The sequence below is a fragment of the Cataglyphis hispanica genome, chromosome 9 (assembly GCF_021464435.1).
Source record: "Cataglyphis hispanica isolate Lineage 1 chromosome 9, ULB_Chis1_1.0, whole genome shotgun sequence".
Classification (NCBI taxonomy): Eukaryota; Metazoa; Arthropoda; class Insecta; order Hymenoptera; family Formicidae; genus Cataglyphis; species Cataglyphis hispanica.
This window is the reverse complement of record NC_065962.1, coordinates 1,531,115-1,555,454: the sequence shown is the minus strand read 5'-3', so window position 1 is coordinate 1,555,454 and position 24,340 is coordinate 1,531,115. Positions and strand designations below refer to the sequence as shown.

The window sequence follows — 24,340 nt, the reverse complement described above, 5'->3', positions numbered from 1 at the left end:
ATATTGCTATCTATGCTGAAGATGGAACTAGGAAACAATAAAAAACGAACACATTTAATGCATACTTGTCAATGAAATTAAATAACCAAAAGTTTGCTCTATAATAACCGAGTTTCGGCTCTTATTTGCCAGTTTCTTATTTAATATCGTTACACTATTATATTAACTGTTAAATATATATTTTTATAATATATATAACTGTTATAATATATAGTATATATATTTTTTATTGTAATATATATTTTTAAGGCACAATCTCTAACTATTGTGTGTGTATTATTTCCAACAACTTCTGTATAAAAATTGTATTACAGACCAAAGTCGGCGATATTGAAGATTTATTTATTCATTTAGAACGTATTTTCTCCATTGGGGGAATATGGCCGTTCAAACGAACATATATTCGTTTCGCAATTTATATATCATATTATATTCTGTATCTCGTTATGGCATATACTGATCTTTATGACGTTTTTGGTAATCTGGAGCTGATGGTGATGAATCTCGTGGAAACAGTAGCATATACTATGTCATTTACATTATTATGGCTGATTCGTTGTAGTAATTTGCTGAAGCATCTAATTAATGCGATTAAAAAGGATATGAAGGAACGCAAATTTGAAAATTCTGAAGAAGAAAGAATTTACTATAATTATAATTACACGTCCAAGATATTTACATATGGCTCGATTGCTGGCATGTTTATTACAGTCATGTCGTTGTATTTTAGACCGCTTTTACGTTTCTCAACTAGCGATAAAGGTACACAAAATTTATTTAACTAATCATAAGAAAAGAAGTGTAAATTGTATTTACAATATTTAATAATTTTAAACAATATTATTAAAAATTTATAAATTATTTTGGTTTACTAAATTGATATAATGTAGTGTATGAGTAATTAAAAATTCTTTCATTGTAAAATAATAGATGAAAATGATTATTAATTATTAGTCATTATGTATTTTTTAACTACTGTACACTACAATGTTATTTTTTTACTATATAAAATATTTTTATTTTCTTAATTTTTTTTTCAGTGTTACATAACGATACAGAATCTTTTATGTTACCCTACAGAGTGCATACATTTGTCGACACTACTAATAGTTATACATATATATTAATGTATTTGTACTTATTCCCGATGTTTTATGCCTCTATTTGTCACATGGCGGCGATTTGTTTAATAGTTATTTTAGTGTTCCACATTTGTGGGGAATTATCCATTTTATCATACCGTATTAGAAATATCAGAACGTATTCACAAGATATAGTGGTAAATAGAATTCGTAATTTTGTTCGAATGCATCTCAAAATAATGTGGTAAGAATACTTACAGTTATATTTTTAAATAATAAGGCACTTATACAAATATTTATTGTTTTTTCTCTATACTTAATTCTCTTTTTTATTCGCATGATTTTATTGAAATACTATGGCCGCTAAAGGATGGCGAAATCCGTGGATAATATTTTCAATTTAATTCTTTTGGATGAACTTCTTGGCAATAGTATTGTATTGGCTATTTCGCTGTACTATGTCATAACAGTATGTATCACTATTATCATTTAATTGTTATTATAAAAATTAAATTTATTAAGATTTTAGTTAATAGCATTATGTAAAATGTATTATAACAATATATATATATATATATATATATATATATATATATATATATATTTGGGGAGGAGAGATATTGTATATATTGTATATGTTGTTTAATTTAATCATTAATTATGTGATTTTTTCTGCTATATTATATTATTTTAATTTTTGTCAAAGTTAGAAAAGATTTTTCTTCAATAAGAATATAAGCTCTTTTATGTCCTTCATATAACTAATGAATAAAAAGCTTATAATAAACACTTCTGCGAGAGAAATATTGATTCCAAATTGCTCACAAAAAATCTTGATTGCGATTTAGGAAACATTCTGATATATTTATAAATGACATTTTATATTTGTTAGAACTTACAGGTTTCGGAAATGGCGACTTGTTGCACTTTTATATTTTTGCCGCTACAGCGCTTGTTATCCTTTTGGATACTGTTTAATTGGTGACCAACTGACTCAACAGGTATTGTTGGATAGAAATAATAAGCAATTATGCCACACGGTAGGACAAATCCTTTGCATGTATGGAGACAATTTAGATTATTTATATAATATATATTATTCATATAATTTATATAATATATATTATTTATATAATATATATAAACATGCCCCTATACTACTGTAGTTTTTTGGAACGTAGCGGGGATAAGAAATAAGGGAAGAGATTTTTGGAGAGAATTGGAGGAGTGGGATGTGGTGGTGATGAGCGAAACTTGGTTGGACAGAAAAGGATGGGATAGCTCGAGAGGATATTTACCGAGAGGATTTAGATGGGAGGCACACAAAGCATGCCGCAAGGAAGATATCGAGGACGAGATATCAAAGTCCGACGTCGTCGAAAATCGCTCATCCATCAGATCATCAAATACGATCCGTCGGTCATCGACTTAATGTCAGAGAAATCAAAGAATCTCGGCGCTCGGCGGCATTTCGTCGAGTCGGCATAATGGTCGAGAGACAAGAAATTTCGATAACGAGACATGGAGTACGCGGTCGGCGAGATCCGCGTGTTCAAAACTGAAGACGGCATGGCACTCGGATCGACAATCATTTAATGGATACGGAAAGGAGATGGAGGAGGAATGGACTATCTCCCACGGAGGAAGTGAAATGCTCCAGTAATAGATTATGTGTTGGGGACGAAGATAAGGATGTTGGTAAAGTAGGGTGGGTAGGGGATAATGGGACTCGATCACCATCCAATCATAGGCAGATAGGAGGAAGAGAAAGTTAAAGGGCGAGAGGACAAACAAAGATGGGTATGGACACAAGAGGATAAAGGGAAGAATTAGGAAGGCTGGGAAATGACAGATAAGATAACAGGAAGGATGCGATGACAGGCATGAAAGAGAATAAAGGTCGTGGTGGATCGTATCAAAGGAATGCAGGGCGGTGGATAAATCTGTGAAAGAAGCAAAGATAGAGTCAGAGGAATCGAAAGATCCGCGTAGAGCATCGGAAAATGAGAAATCGAAGCAGGATCAGAAGATCGTCATCCGGCGCGGAAAGGGAGAAGTGAAACGAAATAGGAATAGATCGAATGTCTAAAGATGTAATGGAGAGAGATCGATCGCAGAAATATGAAGGAACAAAGACGGAATGGATGGATGAAGGAGCGATCATGGAGAATAAAGATAATCAAAGTCGGAAGACGTCGGGTCTGGAGTTCGGCGATGTGGAAATACGGAATCGGAGAATGGAGTCGTGTGGAGAATATGCAATAGGGTTTGGAAGGGAGAAGGATGGATAGATGAGTGGAGTGAGGGGGTGATTGTGTCGATATTAAAGAAAGGGGAGGGGGAGAGGGTAGAAGAGTATAGGAGGGTGTCGCTGACTTCGACGCTCTATAAGGTGTATGCTTCGGTGCTGGCAAATAGACTAAGCGATGAGGGGGAGAAGAAGGAATTGATGCCACAGAATCAGACGGGTTTCAGGAAGGGGTTAGGAACAATGGACAACATATTCATATTGAATTATTTGAACAGACAGCTGGGGAAGATGAAAGATAAATTAGTGGTGTTCTTTATAGACTTGAAAGCAGCGTTCGACTCGGATAGGAGTAAATTTGTAGAAGCGATGAGAGAGAGGGGGGGGAGTAAGGGAAGGGCTGGTTAGAAGAAGTGAGGATATTCTGAGGAAGATTAGAAACAGGGTGAGGAAAGGGGAGGATTTGGGAGCAGGGTTTTGGACGGGAAGGGAAGTAAGGCAGGGATGCCCATTGAGCCCTCACTTATTTATCTGGTTATTTAATCTGGTGACGGCGATATGGAAGAGGTAATGAGTAGAGGAGGCTGGGGGGGATTAAGTTAGGGGAGAAGAAGATCTACACTTTGCCATACGCGGATGATATAGTTTTGCTGATAGAAAGAGGATGGAATGAGGAGTATGATAGAAAGGTTAGAGAGCTATCTGGAAAAGAAGGGATTGGAGTTAAATGTGGGAAAGACAAAAATCTTAAGGTTCAGGAAAGGAGGAGGAAGAGAAAGGAATGTAAGTTGGAGATGGAAAGGGAAGGTTGTAGAGGAGGTGAAAGAATTTGCTTACTTGGGTTATGTAATGCAGAAGAATGGAAGACAAGAAGCACAGATAAGAGATAAGCTAAGGAAGAGTGCCGCTGTAATGGGTCAGGTTTGGGGAATTGGCAAAAAGAAATTTAAGAATGATTGGGGAAAAAGATTATGGCTTTTCGATAAACTGGTGTGGACGGTGGTGGGGTAGAAATTTGAGGGTGGAGGGACAGGAGGGAGTTGGAGAGGCTACAGGAAAGATATCTAAGATGGGTGTTAGGATTGGATTGGGGATCGCCAGACTATATGGTAAGGGAGGAATTGCAGAGGGAGATGTTCAGAGGTAGGGTCGGGAGAAGTGCGTGGGGGTTCGAGAAAAAGTTGGAGGAGGGTAGGGGAAGTGAGATTGCGAGGAATTGAGGGAGAGATGTAAGAAGAAAAAGGAATTATCGAAGTGGAAGGAAAGATCGGTTATGAGGATAGAGATAAGGACATAGATGAAGGAGATGGAAAGACAGAAAGGATGAAAGGATCAAGGACAAATAGGAGCATGGAGAAATCAAGGAGAGTGGATCAGAGATCGAAGAGTGATGGTGGAAATGGAAGATGGAAGGAATCGGATCGAAATGGAAGGATGGAGAAATGGATCATGGAATGGAATCGGATCGGAAGGATGGAAGATGAAATGTCGGAAGGATGGAGGCATCGGATCATCGGAAATGAAATGGGAGGAATAGTCGAAGTGGAGATCAGGAAGGAAGATCAGGAAGGAAGATCAAGAGGAAGGACGAAAGAGGGAGAAAGAGAGAGAGAGAGAGAGAGAGAGGGAGCGAGTTGACGAGAGGGAGAGGTCATGTTTGATGTGGGATGTGTGAATGATATGTGTAAAAAGATTGGAAAAATGATATGAGCCGGAAGCGGAGGTCCCAAGTTAGAGTAGGGCGAATAGCGTTGTGTGTGTGTAGGTAGATTAAAGATAGTTAGAGGTTAAGTATGATAAGTTAGAATTAAGCTAGTTGTAAGATAGAGTAAGATAGTTGTAAGTTTTTTATGTAAGAATTTGTAACCCCAAGGGGATTCAATAAATTTATATCTATCTATCTATTGCGACGATTTTTCCCTTTCGTAATCGATCGAACGGTAGATGCGTCTGACAGTTGATCTCCCTCCGTCGTGTGCGGGTGAACTTTGTGTCGACGAATGGAAGTAAGATTTGCCAGACGGGAAATGCGGGAAAAGATATCTTTGACAAAAACGGAAAATCGAGATATAGTTACACGCGATGGGAAGGAACGGGGTGGAAGGTGTTCCGTGCATGCCATGACGAAATCTCTAATAATTCGCGAAACAATTGGGAGCTAGATACGGTTTTTCACATATCAATTCACTAAATACGCGAAATAGGTGTGAAAAAAACGTGAAAGAAAGGAGTAGATTTCGTCGCGGGCGGACTAGTTCATCTAACGGTAGAGGGGCAGGGATGTGGAACGAACGCGATATTGAAGCAAGAGGCGACAAAGACAGAGTGACAGAGGCACGCTAAATGAAAGTAAAGTCGTTCGATGTAACAAAAAGAATAACAGATTTATTAATTTGGAAGAATAGTGTCCGGATGAATAGACAAAAATATGCGGTAAATCGTGCGGGTATTCGGTGACGATAAATTCGCGGAAGCGAGACTGAATAATAGAGGCAAAAATAACGTCGTAAATTCAAGATTGGTCGGGCCTATGCCCGAGCACAATGATATAGAGTCGATCGTCGGATCCTTTCGGACCGATAATATTCCGCTCCTTATCTGAACATGCCGTACGCCAACCCTATGCATCCAGTGCAATCCCGAAGCATACATCGCATAAATATAGCTCGCAATACTCTATACAATATTTCGTACCAAGCGAGATCACGCTATCCTCGCGCAATCATCGCTCATCCACTCCAACGCATATAATTCGACGGAAACAAGTATAAACAGAAATATATCCACACGAAACATACACTCGACGCCTAACAAATCCAAAAGAAATACATAATCGCGAAACACACTCATATTCGACGACAGACTACTCACGCAGATACGACTTAGACACTAGACGGGCAAGAAATTACGCGACTAACGTATTACTCAGTATTTCCGATCCGCGATCTTCAGAGAGATGAGTACAGCTGGTATTAAACGCGTAATAATATTTTAATCCGCGAAACCAATACTCAAGACATTTCGCTCGAATCGCTTGCCAACGTGGACGTGTCACAATCGAAATTACGCTAATGCCAACGCGATAAACACCAATAATTCTGAGCTGAGCTCGAATGCAAAAATAACACAAAATTGCGGCAACGACGGCAGAACGAACGATTCCGATCGCGATCGCGCGTGGCTATTATGTAGCCGCTACATTGTAACGGGATAACCTCACCGGCAACGATGCTCTCTTCCTGGGAGTCCGGAGGCTCGGCAGCTTCTCCTCGTTCGGCCTCGTCCTCTCGAGATCCTGCCGCAATCACTCTCACTCTCCTCGCTCTCGGCCAGGATCTCTCCTCACTCGCTCACGCTTGTTCTGTTCTCGAAATTCGTTCTCGTCAAAAACACGTCTATCACCCGCTAACGTTCGCGCCAGTCTCCCGGGATCGTCGCGATCTAGAATCGGTAATGCCGGACCAGCCGGGAATGCGCAATCGGGATGCGTGTTATCACGAACAATCGCGTGATAACACGCTAGGCATCCGCCGGTCGGCACGCTTATGATCGCACCGAGGACGCGCACACTCCCGAGATCGCGATCAATAATTTTCGCATGGTCCTTCTGAGGAGGCATCGGCTGGTCTCATCTGGATCTCGGGATCGAGGAACGACGCACTGCCGACGCTCGACGACCTCTGTTTCTCCCGTCGCGCCTCGCGGCAGCGGAGCTTCTCCTGGATCCTTCGAGGACACGTTTCCGCACGGTCCTGCGTCCAGGCGCGAGGATCCTCTTGTCCTCTCGCACTTCTCGCTTCACGCTTCGGCTGTTGATTACTTCCTACCGTCTCATGTCCTCCCGAAGGTCGGCTCTCGTCTTCCGAGCCATCTTGAATTGTTGTCTTTCCGCCTCCTCGCTCCTCCAATGAGGCTCCCATATCATAATAATAGAACAATAAGCGAAAATAAAAATAATGAAATAAATCCAACAGATAACGCCACTCTGGAGATTTCGATCTGGCTCTCTCGATTTTCGACTGGTGTGGACTCGTATCTCGCGCTCAGCGATCGGGGAGAGATCCGATGGACGCACACGAAACGGTAACGTCACAAAATGCATATATAAATATATATAATTCATATCTAAAGTAAATAATTGATGTATAATTATATTCGAATATATATAATTCAGATATAAATATATATAATCTTATATACGGTTTTAATGACAATATATAACATATCATACAGGATTATATATAACTACCCGAGAAAAAAGCACATATATAAATATATATAATCTCATATATGGTTATATATGACAATATATATAGGATTACATCATAAAGGATTATATATAACTATATATACATCATGAGTCATGTATTTCAGAAAATTTACCTATATATAATTAATTTGATTATATACATATATAATTAATATGTAATATGTTATATTTAATATACAGGATATCCGGAAATTTTTGACACACCGGAGGTGTAAAGGTAGATTGGATCAAATTGAAAAGAAAAGTCCTGTACCATTGTCCTCTATAACGCTTCATAAAGAAGTTAGTGGTGCGCCGCTGTAATAGCTGAATATTCACGCACACTACCAGGCACGTGAGTCACCGACGTGCGCCCGGTTAAAGATTAGCAATGATTTGCCAGACTTTACTCAATAATAACTCTTTTATTAAGCGTTATGCAAGAAAATATTTCAGGACTTTTCTTTTCAGTTTGACCCAATCTACCTTCATACATTGGATGTATCAAAAGTTTGCCAGACATCCTGTATAATATGTTATATTACATTGTGTAAAATTATATGCAATTATAGCGTAAGCATAGTTGCATATAATTTTATACAATTGTATTCGAATTATAATTCATTCGCTTACCGCTATGCGGCGCGTTCCTCTATTTATACCCGCATTCAAATCCTTGTTATAAGTATATGAAGACTGCAAAATACGGCTAATAACATATATTATTATTTCTATCAGTTCAATATGATTTCCATACAGGGAATACAGATATTGAACTTATTTTTGGAAAATCCGATAGATAAATGTCCGATTTTATTTATTCGGACAATTTCTGTCCAAATAAGTGAAATTATTATCTACAATATAAAATAAAAATTCCATATAAATAAAATCTTTTAAATTTTATAAAATAAATTATTTAAATTTTCCTATATTTATTACAATAATATTATATATTTATATATTTATACATAGTAAATATTGTATATTAATATGTCTTGTATAATATTATACTGAATATATATTATATATGAGATTATGTATGATATACCATCATACTCAAGTAGCAAAAGTAGTCTTTTGACATTATTTTGATCGTCAATTTGACGATCAAAATAATGTCAAAATTGCTATTTTGCATATATGTAATACTATATATTATAATACTACTATATGTAGTACTACTATATTGCTAGTCACGTATCTTCCCAATAAATGGCATTAAGCGGATCGCACACACTTTTCGTAACTGTAATCATAACCGTAACGTAAGGATTCGACCAATCGCATTGCTTAATTCGACTGTCCATAAGCGACAACCGAATTAAGCAATGCGATTGATCGAATTCTTATATTACGATTACGATTACGTTTATGGAAAATGTGTGTGACCAGCTTTAGCGAAAACATAACGATATAAACTTATATCGACCTCTCGTTTCCACAATTTGTGTATTTGACGCAATGCGCATGCGCGAATTTCATTGAGCCAGTATTACATATATGATCTCTACGTATGTCAACGCATGCGAATTGTGGAAGCGAGAGGTTGATATACATCTGCACCGTAATGTTTTCGCTCGCGTTGAGCTTTGACTAGCAATATAGTAGTATTACATATACGTATTTTTGCTACCTGGATACATAATTACATATAATCATATATAGTTGTATATGGGCATATTTCATATATTTTTATATAGTTATTTTCGTTTATATATATTTATATATGAATTTCTTTTTCTCGGTTACCCTCAAGTCATGGTATGTCGCCATATTGTTAGGTGTGCTACGATTCAAATGCAATAAAAAAAATATTTTCTGTACAATTTGAATTATAATCCAGAGAATTTACTAAAGTAGACGAAATAAAAAAAATATTTCTGCATAATTCTGCATACACTTCTTCTTAAAAATTGGCTCATAAAATCAAAAACATGTCATGAAGCTATAGAAATTGTTACCTATGATATTTTAGACACAGCCATATTGTAGATGTACAAATTCGCACATGCGCATTAAAATACTATTACGTACGTTGGACGACTTAAAGCACTTGCACAATGCGATAACAGGAACAAGGGAATAATGGTAGCGATAAGCAATATCCAATGATAACACTGCATTTTCAAAAAAACATCTCTCATTGGCTATCGTCTATCGCTATCGCTATTCTCTTGTTTCTATCGTTATCTCCTCGCATTATGCAAGGACCTTTATTGTCGTTACTGGGTATAGTTAAGCGAGGAGCACACACTTTTGCATAAGCGCATAACTATAAACATAAAGAAATTGATTGGTCCACAAATATATGCATAAGGAAATGAACCAATCAATTTCCTTATGCTTATAGTTATGCACTTATGCAAAAGTGTGTGCGTCCCTCTTTATACTGTGACACTGGCTTAACTATTAAATGCGTTTCTACTATTACGATGATTTAAGGGCACATAAAAAAACTTGAACTTAAGAGTAAAGCGGGGAGCACACACTTTTGCATAAGCGCATAACAATAAGCATAAGGAAATTGATTGGTTCATTTTCTTATGCATACATTTGTGGACTAATCAATTTCTTTATGTTTATAGTTATGCGCTTATGCAAAAGTGTGTGCTCCCCGCTTTATAGTAAGACTTAAACATAAGCGAATTGACCAATCACGATCGAACAGTAAAGCAGTCATATTGAAACTTAAACAACGCTGAAAATTCTGCATGGATGAAAATTCTTAAGTCTTAAATCTTACTGCTTAAATTTTTTTATGCCACGGCCCTAAAAAGCACTGAAGCTGAGTTATTACCGTTGTCCGTTTAGTTCAGATCGTGAAATTCGCACATCATATGTCCGAGCTTTCCGGCGCTATGATAACCTGATGAGCAGTCACTTTTACGAAAGAACATGCGCATGACTCAGGATGACGTCCCATGGCGCATATTGCGATACGCGCATATCAAGCATATTGAAACTCCGAATCAATCACAGATGATCCGCTATTTTCAATACGTTGGAATTTCGTTCCTACTGTCCCATGAAGCGGATTATGCGGAAGCGGAACCAGCGGATGGCCAATCACGAGATTATTCCTATAAAGAATACATCAAAGCAGTCTCGTGATTAGCGATCCGCAGATTCCGTTTCCGCGTAGTCCGCTTCATGGGACAGTAGGAGACCAAACTACAGCATATTGAACACACACATACAAGCACACATGCACCTAAAAAGTGAAGTTTTCAGAAGCCAGTCGTTTACAAATAATAATAAAGTATAAAACTGCTAAATAAATTTAAACTGCTATTCTTGTTACAGATTTTGCCGTTACTTTCAAAAATTTAATAAAAAAATAACGAAAAATAATTTGCAGTAAATAGAAATAAATAAATTTTTTGATATATTAAATTAGATTAGTGTGTATATTATTTTTTGTATGTTTATTTTTATTCTTAATGCACGTTATAAGTTTTTGTTTCAATAATCTCTTTTTCTTAATTATATAAATTATATTAGATTGTATTATCTTATCAATGTTATATCATTTCATTTTTGGATTAAACTTAATTTTTATATTAATAGTCATTTTTAAAGTCACCTTAATTAATATTAAATTTATTTACTTATCATAAATATTTAGTATATATTAGCTGCAATTAATCAGCATTTTTAATTTTTTTACACATACATGTAATGATATACAACTATACATATGTATGAGTGCAATCCGCTCAAATAATGAATTGAACGGATCGTCGGCATATCAAAAACGGCGGATAATCTGTCATTAGTCACGAGTTTGGTACGCTTGATACGCGCGTATCGCGACATAGAACGATACCCTTAAGATACCTTTAAATGACAGCATCAAGCATCAAGTGTCGAACGTCTGCGCTGCGCAGAAGACCATTGCGCAGGATTTCAAAAAGATAAATTTCAGCTTCTTGCTGCTTTTTGCGACTAATAACATAGTGAGTACGAGTCGCATGAGTAGAGTCGAGATTAAAAAGATTATATTCTAATATACATTATTATACAATATTGAAAATTAATATTTATTAACATTATACATAAAGAGATATTATTATTATTAAACGAATATATCGTAGAACGTCACTATCGATAGCGCATATTAGAATCTAACCAATCATTAAGGGATTAATTTTCATAAATTTTTTTACATGTTTTTTCATAATACACACAATTTTACTTTATATATCTTTTTTCTATGTTAAAATTTCTTTGCAATATTGTTTTTTATAGGCATCAAGCTTAGAATTTAAGTGTGGGGTCTGTATGTCAAGTGTGGATGGAAAAGAAATTTTAAACTCGACCGTACTCGTGCGACTCACCATGATATTATTGCAAAAAGCAGCAAGAAGCTAGAATCTATCTTTTTGAAATCCTGCGCAATGATCTTCTGCGCAGCGCAGACGCTCGACTCTCAATGCTCGATGCTGTCATTTAAAGGCACCTTTAGAGCCACTGCACAACAGAGCTGCCAGATTGAGATGGAACAACGCGCTTACTGCGTGTGGGGATAGGTGGCAACGCACACGAAGGCATGAGTCTCGTCGGCCGAGCGTCGAGCGCACACGAGAGCTCATGCCTTCGAGTGCGTTGCCAACCCATCTCTTCCACACTATAAGCATGCTGTTCCGTCTCAATCTGGCAGCTCTGCTGCACAAGCTCTTCCGTAATGCGTTATGTTAAATACTGACGGTAACCTCAGATTTGTACATAATCTTAAACTTCAGTTCTTAATGCACAAAGAAAATCATAACGTAACAAAAGAAATCGACACGGAAATGGGAGCCAAATGTACGCAGAAAGAGAAAAGAGAGAATAATGTTAAAAAAACGGACAGAAGTGAGAAAGGAAAAGATAGAGTGGATAGTGGAAGCAGAAAGAGATAGAAGCAGGCGTCAGAAAGTCGAGCGCAGTCGATCAGATCGACGAGATACGATCAGCGATCAAGATCGGCGAACATCGTCGAATCTCATCGGATCCATCAGAGTAATCCGCTTATCAATCAATCGGCTTATCATCGAAATCCGACAGATCAGATCGCGTCGGCGGCGATCGCATCAGAACTTGCGCATCGACGTCGACGCGCGCTCAGATCGGATCAGATCCGGCAGAATCCATCGGCAGATCAGCGTCAGATCGGATCGCAGGATCTGCTGCGCGACTCGCAGATCAGATCCTTGCGCCATCGGGCGCTTGCAAAGCCGTCAGGCGCGTCGATCAGATCGCTTGCATCAACGCTCAGGCAGGATCCGGCGTCGACGATCGACCAGTCGGCAGATCGGATCGCTGCTGCAGGATCCGGCGCGTCTGCGATCAAAAGCTCGCGGATCAAGAACGTCGATCAGGATCGACGCAGGATCCGCGCGTCGAAAATCCGCGGGACATCACGTCGAAGATCAGATCAGGTCGATCAGGATTCAGGATCATCGGATCTCGCGTGCGGCGGATCAATCCATCGTCGCGTATCATTATCAGGCGAGGATCCATCGGACAAGGACATCATCGGCATCAAGATCGACTGTCGACAGTCATATTGCAGAATCGTCGATCAGAGATCATCGGATCGCATTCGCGATCAATCAAAGCATCATGCGTAGATCGAAGAAAAATAGGAGAGAAGGGATGAGCGAAAAAGGAAAAGGTTAGAAAGAGGTCGGTGAAATGAGGAAGAGAAAGGCGGAAAAGTTGTAGTTTGTAAGACTGCAAAGGCCAGGTCGGGACAAGAGAGGAGTGAGGAGAATGTAGGACCGATGTATAAATTGCAACTCTTTTGGGGAGTTAATAAATTATTTCATTTATTCATTCATTCATCGATGCTTTCTATCAGATAATGAGTTCCATGTATCCATTAAATCAATCAACTATTTCCTGCTTTAACAAAAAAATTGTTTAATATATTAACGATTCATTACTAATACTTTTCCTTTGTTCATATATGTACTATTTTCACATATATATTAGTTGTTTATGCCTTTCAATACTCAAAATAACTGCTATATTTTTCAAACTTTTTTTATTAATAACTTTCCAATAAAAATCGAGCAATAGCTAAAATCTTTTAAATGTTATTCAAGGTCATGACCTTGACAACATATGTCAAAATCATTGGCTTTGGAAGATGATGACCTGATGTGAATATTTATGATAATTTTTTATAATAATTTTTTTTTCTAGTTGATAAATGTTATTTATCTAAAAAAATATGTTATATACCACAAAAATGCTTACTGCCATGTGTGTCATTTATTAACATTATGTTCATAGTATGTTCACGCGACAAATGTATCAACCAACTCCCTTTTCCCTTTAAAAAAAATCCAAATTAATATACTTAAATTACAAAAGGTTTTTATCTCTTTTTTCATTAAGCAATTTTATATTGCCTATATACCCAGATAACCAATGTCTATGAGATTATTGTCATATTGCGCCAGTAATTTTTGAAACAGTTAATTTGAAAAATTAGGGACAAAGTGTGACAGCATTATGTTTGTTGTTTTTTAATTCACGTAATTTCTAAGTCTAAGAATGACAAATTGATGACAACATGTTAACTGCTACCCGCAAACAGAAGATTTGACAGCAACTAAATCGATTTGTTATTCACGATTAGCGGCACATTAACAATTTTTAAACGTTACAAAAAGCATTAATATTTTTTATATTTTTATAACGTTTTTTCAATCAATATTTTTTTAAATAACATTATTAAATAAATAAGAAATTACTAAATTTTAAACAATTTATAACTCATAAAATTCAAGATTTTATTTACACAAAAATTAGATTTCTATTTTGCATCTTAAGTAGATGTAAAAAACTAACAATTTTCGCTCATTCGAATACTCATCTGTTCATTTCCGAATAATTATAATAGTTCAAGATTTGTAATTTCTTGTGTTGAAATTGTATCGGAAATTAAACTAATAGAAAAATATATAATATTTTTAATGTCACTAGATATACTTTATAAGTATATACTTTATATATTTTCATGAAAAAAGTTGAATATAGGATATGGATTAAAATTATACAGAATATTTGGTAAAATTGTGCTAATATTTGTAAAGGAATAGAGCACAATAAATTGAACAAAAAAGTCCTTTATCATTTTGTAATTTTCGCAATAATATTTAAATAAAATAATTATTAAAATATTTATTAAAAAGATGTTAAGGAAATAAGCGAACACGCGGTCGTAAGGAAGATTCGAGAAAATATATATAGATATTTTAGATTTGTCGTAGATATATTTGTTGTATGGAGAATTTTGTTATGATGAGCTCACTACGATTCGAGAGATTTATATATCGGTTGTTTATCACAATCGTGTGAATCTTTGATTGGCAGCCCTTTATCGTTCGATCGACTTAGTCAATAATAACGAGCGTGTATCGGCGGCTCGATTTTGGAGATTGCTTCGCGGAACCGTTACTGCCGCAGAATGCGAGAATAAATCGCGCGATAAGAAAGCATATGTGTGAAGAACGATTAGCGAATATAAGAGAACGAAGTGATTTGGAGACTGATTGGAGCGTTTATTTAATAAAGTGCATGTTAACAAGAACAATGAAACTAATTGATAAATCCCACCTTCATTTATACATAACGTTCCGGCAAATTGCAAAAGTAATTACAGTGTTCGCACAAATATTTAAGACATGCGGACATTATTTGGTCCTTCCAGCCGGATTGCGGATTGCATATCACGTTGGTGGACTAATAGTTTATCGAACATTTGTGCCTTTTTCTGCGTAACATCTCTCTCTCTCTCTCTCCCTCTCTCTCTCTCTCTCTCTCTCTCTCTCTCTCTCTCTCTCTCTCTCTCTCTCTCGCAATGGCGACCAGGTGTGAGTGAAACGGAAAATCTCGCGCTATCCCTCCGTCGTGCAGATTCCATTTTTGCACGATATATCTCTCCCTCTCTCGCACTATTCTCGATGTAGGGCTCGTGGCCTCACATGCGATTCACGTGCCGTGGCCTTTTTTTGTGATTGTGTCGCATTCTCTCGCGCTTGCATCCGCGTAGCAAGTACGTATAGCATGCTCAGTTTAGTCATCTAAATTTGTACATGCTATAATGAATCAAACATTCAATGTGATGCTCTCTCGCGCTTTCGGCCCCACGTACAGTTCATGTACCGTGGCCCTGCTCGCTCCGTCACGTTACGGACGAACGTTATAATATCTATATTGCGCTCTTATGCATTCCGCATCCCGCGTAGCAAATATGCGTCGTGGTGCCCTACTAGTTGTATAAGTCAGTATACACTAGTGTGAAAAAAGATATTGTGTCGCGCTCTCTCGCGCTCGCACCCACGTATCAATTACATATCGGTCTCCTCATTGCAGTTATAGTGTATATGGGAAACTGATCAGGTCAACTTATCTCTGATATAATACACAGTAATTGTATTTTTTATTACTCGCTTCGTTATACATGTGTCATTCCTCTTTCTACGTTGTTGCGCCATCTATCCTGCCTCTCGAATCGCGCGCTCCCTCTGTCGCTCAGTACAATAAACCTCGCGTGGATATACTGCATCTCTTTTCTTTTTAACAATATATGACTTTTCTCCTTATGCGCGTATATGAAATCTTAAGATTAATGTTTAACTGTTAATTCGCAATATTACATTGAGATCTTATTTCTTATTATATCACAATGCAAAATATCTTAATCTATGCTACAATTTCTTTTGTGTATCCAAAATCTTAATGCTAAATTTTGATCTCCAAAATCTTAATGCTAAATTTTGACCTTTGTTTAAATATGTAAATTATGTACTCTATAATCTCCAAATCGCTCTGGTGCTTTTCGATTTCTTTTTGGTCTACCCTCCCACTTGCTTACTTCTATATTTTTTTTCTTCCTATATTTTGCTCGTTTTTCTCGCCTTCTGATTTTAATTCTTCTTCTCGATAAATTTTTTTATTTGTGTCAAATTTCTTTTATATATTCTACCATCTTTAGATTTTACTGTCACGGTATTGCTTTTTCGCTCCATAATTTCAAAACTTTCCGGATTAAATTCTGTGCTGAGTTTATCATTCTTTTCCCTTCTAACTAATATTTTATCACTGACGCCTAAATTATTTTCTTTGACTTCATTTCTTCTATCATAATCCTTATTTCTTAGTTTTTTTCAGACATCATTTTCCCTTACTTCCTCATCCAAATTTTTTTCTTGTTCTAATTCTGATAGTTTAGTTTTTAATTTCCTTTGAAATAATAATTCCGCCAGCGTGACTTCGGTTATCGAATGTGATGTAGATTTATATATTAATAAAAATTTTTGAATCTTTTTTCGCCAATTCCTTTTGCGCGTGCGCAATTTTTAATCTTTTCAAAAGACTCCGGTTTTGTTTTTCTACTTCCCCATTTGCTTGAAACCAACGGCGCCGTATGCGCGATTTTAATCCCATTAATATTTAACCATTCCTTAAAACGTTCGCTTGCAAATTGCGGTCCATTGTCACAAACTAGAGTATTCGGAAATCCGTGCGAATATTTCAAACAAAGACTCTATCACCTTATCCGTAGTTGTACTTTTTAAAATTTGTACCTCAAAGTATCTATTATAATTGTCTGTCATAACTATAATATTTTCTCTTGTCGGCATCGGGGCGTTTATTAAATCTACCGCAATCGATTTCCACAGACCAGTAGGCAACTTGTTTCGCTTTACGGTGGTCGCGACAATATTCTGTACAAGTTGGCATTCCTTACATGCTTTTACTATCCTTTCTACATCCTTATCTATCCCGTCCCACCAAATCTTGCTTCTCAGTCTATTCTTCATTATCACTATTCTCGGATGACCCTCATGTGCTTTGTAGTGTTACTCGCTTCCGGAATTACTATCCGTGCTCCTCTTAAAACAATATTATTGTTATAACATAATTCGTTTTCTATTATCGTAAACCTAGATTTTTCTAACTTATTTCAATTTCCCGTTTTTATTGCCTCTCTTATTTTTTCTAAAATCTCATTTTTCTGATTCGTAATCTATTTCTTCTAGCGTCATTGCTTTCGGTACAGCTTTTGTCGTTACCCAATTACATGTTCATCTATACTTCGATTATATAGTTTTTTTTATCATTTCATCTATACTTAACCTTGATAAGCGTCAGCTATATTCGTTTTTCCTTTTTCATATACTTTATATTTTACATATACTTTACATATACTTTAAATTGTTGCAAGCGTAACACTCACTTTTCTACTCTGGCATTTGGTTTTGTTTTTGGTATAAATATATATTCTAATGCCTTGTGATCCGTGACTAATTCAAATTTAATACCATATAACCAAATATAAAATCTTTCGCATGCATAACTAACGCAAGCGCTTCTTTTTTGGTTTGTGAATATTTTTTCTCGCAATCTGTTAAACTTTTACTCGCATAACTTATCACTCGCTATTTACCCTCACAATCCATTTGCGTTAACATACAGCTTACCGCTACAGGATTTGCATCCGCTAATACCCTCGTTTTTGTCTCTTGTCGTACATTCTGAGAGTTTTCGCGTTAATTAATCTTTCTTTCAATAATTCAAATGATTTCTCTTGTTCCTTTCCCCAAATAAATTTTGTATTTTTCCTCATTAATCTACGTAGTAGTTCACTTACAATCGCCAAAACAACAATAAATGGAGCACAGAAATTTACTAATCCCAAGAAAACTACGAATTTCCTCCACTATCTTGGGATAGTGGAGGAAATTCGTAGTTATCCTAACCCTACACTTTCGCTTTGCTTCTATTTTTTACTGTAACGGTTGTAATATCCCGTACCTGAAATACGAAATCCCATAAATATAATTTCCTGCTTTCTAAATTTACACTTTTCTTTGTTTAATGTTAAACCTTTTTCTCTTAAACACTTTTTTCAGTCTATTGTCATGTTCTTCTTTTGATTTACCGCAAAATATCATCAATAAAATTTATCGTTTCTTTGCATCCTTTCAACACTGATCTAATAATTCTTTGGAATATTTCGAGAGCATAGCTAATACCAAACATTAATCGTTTATATCTATATAAACTATATCCGTTTCGAATGTCGTAATATCCCGCGATTCTTCCGCTAGCTCTATTTGATGGTTTGTGAATTTAATATCTAATGTGCTAAACCACTTCTTTTCACCGTATCTAAAATCTCGTCTAATATCGGCAATGGATATCTTTCACGTATTATCGCTTCATTCGCCCTTCGCATGTCAACACATAATCTAAGTTCTCCATTTTTTTTATTATTGGTACTATCGGCGATACCCATGCTTTCGGACCTTCTATTTCTTCAATTATATCTTTTTTTAATAGCTTCTGAATCTGTTTTTGTATTTAATCTCGCAATTTAAACGGTACTCTGCGCAACGGTTTTGCCACTGGCGGTCGTGATCTATCTATTGCTAATTCTAACTTAAAGTTTTCTAGCTTTCCTATTTCTTTAAAAATCTTTTCATCTTCATATCTCGTTTCGCTATTATTTATCATTGCTTCTAATTCTATCCACAAAATCCCTAACTCTTTCGCTGTTTCATATCTCATTATTCCTTTGCCTTTACCCTTCATTACAACAAAAGTCGCTCGCGTTTTCCTGTCCCTGATTTTGAGGTTACATTTAAATTCGCCTAACAATTCAAGTGCCTTATTTTGCCCGTATGCGTAAATTTTTTCCATTTCTATTTGATACACATCTAATTTTCTTTTTCTTATTTCCATGTCTCTACGTCAATCACATTACAAGACACTCCTGAATCTATTAATAAATTTAAAACTATATCTTACTTTCGCATCTATTGTCTTTCCGCATAACACCTAGATTTTAACCACCGACTGCAATTCAAACATATATTGTCATCTCCGTTGTTATCTCTCTTCAGTTCTTTGACACTTTTTCCTTGTCTTCAACCTTCTTGTCTGCCAGCGCTTGCCCTGTTTCCCGCTTTGTATGTTCCCGCAAAATGTCCTATCTCTCCACATTTATTACATTTCCTTCCCTTTGCCAGGCACTTATCATCCTTATATGTGTATCCTTTGCATCCTTTGTATCTTTTGCATCCTTCGTATTCTTTGCATCTGAAACATGTAATTTCTCGATTTCCTGTAGTTCTTTTATTCTGTCTTTTGCCATAGCCGGTTAACCTTGCTACCATCTGCCCCTCGATGTTTGTCTGCATTTCTATTACTTCGATTGTCTGTGCTATATCAAGCACTTCCTTTAACGTTATCTCATGTTTTTCCAAAATGCGACGCCGTATCAGTATTCTATAGTTAATACCTACAGTATTCTATAATTTGACTGCATATTTTGGCATCTTCTTCTTTAAATTCACAATTTTTTGCCTGCTGGCGCAATCATGTAACATATTGTACTATTGTTTCATCTTCCGTTTGTCTCAAACTGAGAAATGAGATATGTCTTTCATACGTTGTATTAACCTTTGGTTTAAAAAAAGCATTTAACGCTTCAATTGTCTTTTGTATGGGTTCTCTGTATTAGCGACCGTATCCGCTCTTGGGATTGTATAAAATATATCCTGCAACTCAAATCCTCCATGATGTAACAGCATGGCTTACTTTTTTTTGCTTTCCGTGAGATGCTTATTTTCCAGAAATAAATTCAGGCGTCGCAGCTATCTTGTCCATCTCGCATAAACGTTTCCGCTCTCCTCGTTCAGATTAAATATTGGTATACTTCCTTCTTTACTTAACTCCATGTTTTTCTTGTGTATCTTTTTTCTCGTTTTTCTCGTCGCCAATGTAGTGTACAAGAAAAATTGATTAGGTCGACTTATCTCCGATATAATACTCAGTAATTGTACTCTTTATGACACGCTTCGTTATATACGTGTCGTTCCTCTCTCTACATTGTTGCGCCATTTATCCTGCCTCTCAACCCGCGCGCCACCTCTGTCGTTCAGTACAATAAATTTCGCGTGGGTATATTACAGCAGGAGTGGCACCCGTTTGACCACGTTAATATTGACCACGGTCCCGTTTGACCACGTTGAAATTGACCACGTTGCGAATAGCCACGTTGATATTAACTACGTTGCAATTAAACACGATCCCGATTGACCACGGTCCCGATTGACTACGGTCCACATTGATATTGACCACGTTACAATTGACCACGGTTCTGATTGACCACGTTACAATTGACCACGGTCCCGATTGACCAAATTGGTGTAAAACGAGGTCCACCCATCCTACCGACGGGGTGGGTGCGGGAGGGGGACCGAAGGCCTCCTTTGCACCCCCGCCCCTATGTATGTGTGTGTGTGTGTGTGTGCGCGCGCGCGCGTGTTTCCTGTCCATGCACGGTTCGTGGTCAATATCAACGTGGTCAATCGGGACTGTGATCAAAATTAACGTGATCAATCAATTGTAACGTGGTCAATCGGGATCGTGGTCAATATCAACCTGGCTATTCGCAACGTGGTCAATCGGGATCATGGTCATTATTAACGTGGTCAAACGGGACACTCCCCTACAGCAGTGATACTGTAAATCACGTGCAATTTTTTAAAAAAATCGGCAAGACTATCAGTTAATCATGTTGAATGATGCATCAACTCCTGGTTGTGCAAGCAAACGCTATTGCTTTGATTAAGCGAATCTTACAAGAGGAGGACCAGATGTGCTCGATGCCAATTCAAGCGGCGATTTTTCTATGTGTAGTCCTCAATAAAAACAAAATTGTGTTAAAGTTATAGAGCACGCTTCTCATGCGTTTGTTTAAAAATTAATGTAAAATTTTTAATTAAAAAAAGCAGAACTTAACCACTTCGCAATGTGCAATAACCGAAATGGTGGTGCGGATAGCGCTCAAGTCTTATAAATGCGAAATCATTGATTAGAATCCTTGTATGTAATTTTTTTTTTAATTTTTGTGTAATTTTTCTTTTATTGTTTCCAGCAGCATTTTAGCATTAAATAAATAAATATTACGCGAGTTTTTTATAATAACATTTAATTTTTAATATTATGTTGTATATATAATAATATTTTGTTCCATATTTTTCGATGAAAATTTGTGCAATGATATCTAAATGCTTTCTATAAAGAAAATAAGAAATGAACAATGTTTAATTCAAGAAATATGTTAATTAAAATAAAATAATAATTAATAATTAATAATAATAATAATAATATAAACAACAAATTCACAATAATTAAAAAAATTTTTTATCTTTTACATAATTTTATTATTTTTCTCTTTAGCAGCATTTTATAATTAGCATCAACATTAAAAAAAAAAAGAAATTTTTAATTATTGTGAATTTATTATTTATGTAATTATTATTATTAATTATTATTTTAATTAATATATTTCTTTAGTTAAACATTGTTTATTTACTTTTCCCTTAATGTTTCTTTACTTTTTTGTAAAAAACATTTTGATATTATTGTACGAATTTTCATCAAAAAATATGAAACGAAATGTTAAAAATTAAATGTTATTATAAAAAACTCGCATAATATTTATTTATTTAATGCTAAAATGCTGCTGAAAATAGAAAAAAAAATTACACAAAAATTAAAAAAAAAGTTACATACAGAGATTCTAAACAGCGTACGTACAAAACTTGAGCGCTATCTGTTGAGCCACGACACCATTTCGATTATTGCACATTGCGAAGCAATAAAGTTTTGGTTTTTTAATTAAAAATTGTCAGACAAACGTGTGAAAAGCGTGCTCTATAACTCTAATACAATTTCTTTTTCATTGAGAATTACACATAGAAAAATCGCCGTTTGAATCGGCGTCTAACCCTTCCCTTGTTAATTTAATACATATGCGAGCGACTAATTTTATACTTCCGACCGTTCTTAACATTTATACATATACACTTATTTACTTATATATTTTGATTTTGATTTTATTTTTCTATCCTATAAGTAAAAATATGTACTTGTACATATAATAACCGGACAGAGATTTAATTTTCAAAATAGAACCTATCCCCACTGTGACATGACCTCCTTATGTAATACTTGCAAGAAACAAGTACACACACAAACTCACATATACCAATAACTCAACCCTCAACTCAATGTTATATTTTATTTTGTTTTTTTTCTGTATTTTAATTATTAAATTTGTATCTTATTTATTAAATTGTATTGTATTTTATTTATTAAATTCATTTCTTTTAATATAAATAAAATTACATATTTTTAATTAATTAAATCAGATTTTTATTAACCTCTCTTATTCTCAGTACAAAGATCGCACTTGGTCCCACCACAAGAAAGATTAAGTTCTTTTATCGAAAAGGCACCGTACCACAGTATAGGTAGATACAGTAAGTTCACTCTGCTGAAAATTTTGTTAATGGTTGTCCCTTGTGCATGACCGAATTGCACAACTAATAATATGGTGGCCACATAGCGCCCAGTAGCACCACAGTAACGAAGAAGATGTGATATGTGATATTTTAGTGTATACTTTAATTACATATAAATCTATTTTAAATCGCTATTTTAATATCATTTGACATTATAGCATGATATTTTATTAATCTCATGTGAGAAATATCGCATTTTTATCATGAAAATTATACAATTGAATAAAAATTCACTTTTAAAATTTTTATTATTTTGTGATACATAATCGATCCTCTGAACCTTCAATTTATAACTTAAATTATGTCCATTACATTGTAAATTTTTATTATTAAAATTTTGCAATATACATATAACAATAAATAATACGTTTTTAAATACACATTTTTTTTAAATAAAATCGTCGTTTTTAGTTTTATATATTTTATTGTATAATTCTTTTTTCGCTTATTGTTGCTTTATATTTTTGTTGTATATAATCATATTTATATTTACTATTTTTATTAATTGTATAAATTTATTAATATATAAAATAGTATGAATTATGAATTAAAAGCAATATTAAATGTTAAATTAATTTTTTTTATAACATTTTTTGTAAATCTCACAATTAGACATACATAGATTTCTATCTTAACTAGTATCTATCATCATTCAAATTAAAGCCCGCGCACAACCAGCAATATGGCGATCGTTTAGCATCGAGAATGAAGAGGCTGACACAGAGTGAACCTACTGTATGTACTTATACTGTGACCGTACGAATGTCTAAATAAACCAGCGTAAAGATCGTATTACACTACGGGTTATGGACTCGGTTGATATTATGATTGATAGTTGCGAGTTGCCCAATCAACCGATAAGCTACTTTACTCTAAATGATCAATCTACAATCATCAACCACAATCCTCCCGCAAGCTGTAGTGTAATACAGCCTTAATAGCGACCCAATCGTTTACCTGATTTTCGAACCTACAAGTTCGTTCGACCCGATCGTTATACCACAAGGCTTTTGATATAAGATTATAAAAGATAGTTGTTGCGCCCATTCATTAATTCATCTTTCCTCGAGTCTGAAATACTTTGCGGTTCATTTGGACACAGTGCATTTGGCTACAGTAATTTTGGACAAAAGTTTTTGAATGTGTAAAAAAATGTACACCGTTCGCTTGGACACCATTCATTTGCTCACCGTTCGTTTTCAAATGAACAGTGTCCAAGTAAACGATGCGCATTTTCTAAAAGCTACTGTGTACAAAATTACTGTGTCCAACTGTACTGTGCTCGATTGATGGTGTACAAAATATTGTATCCATTTGCAATGTGTCCATTTGCAACATGTCCAATTGTCCATGTGCTTTCATCTCTCAATGTACGGATGTTTAC

General features: G+C 35.6%; 1 protein-coding gene across 1 annotated transcript in view; it reads left to right on the top strand.

Moving 5' to 3' along the window:
- The window catches only part of LOC126851849 (uncharacterized), a 33,908-nt gene extending 20,714 nt beyond the window's left edge, over positions 1-13,194 (top strand). The window contains 7 exon segments of the mRNA XM_050596187.1: positions 315-762; positions 1,041-1,326; positions 1,452-1,551; positions 1,975-2,042; positions 2,044-2,083; positions 11,996-12,263; positions 12,629-13,194. Of these exon segments, the coding sequence (XP_050452144.1) occupies positions 315-762; positions 1,041-1,326; positions 1,452-1,551; positions 1,975-2,042; positions 2,044-2,083; positions 11,996-12,263; positions 12,629-13,194 (1,776 nt within the window).
- The last annotated feature ends 11,146 nt before the right edge of the window (positions 13,195-24,340 follow it).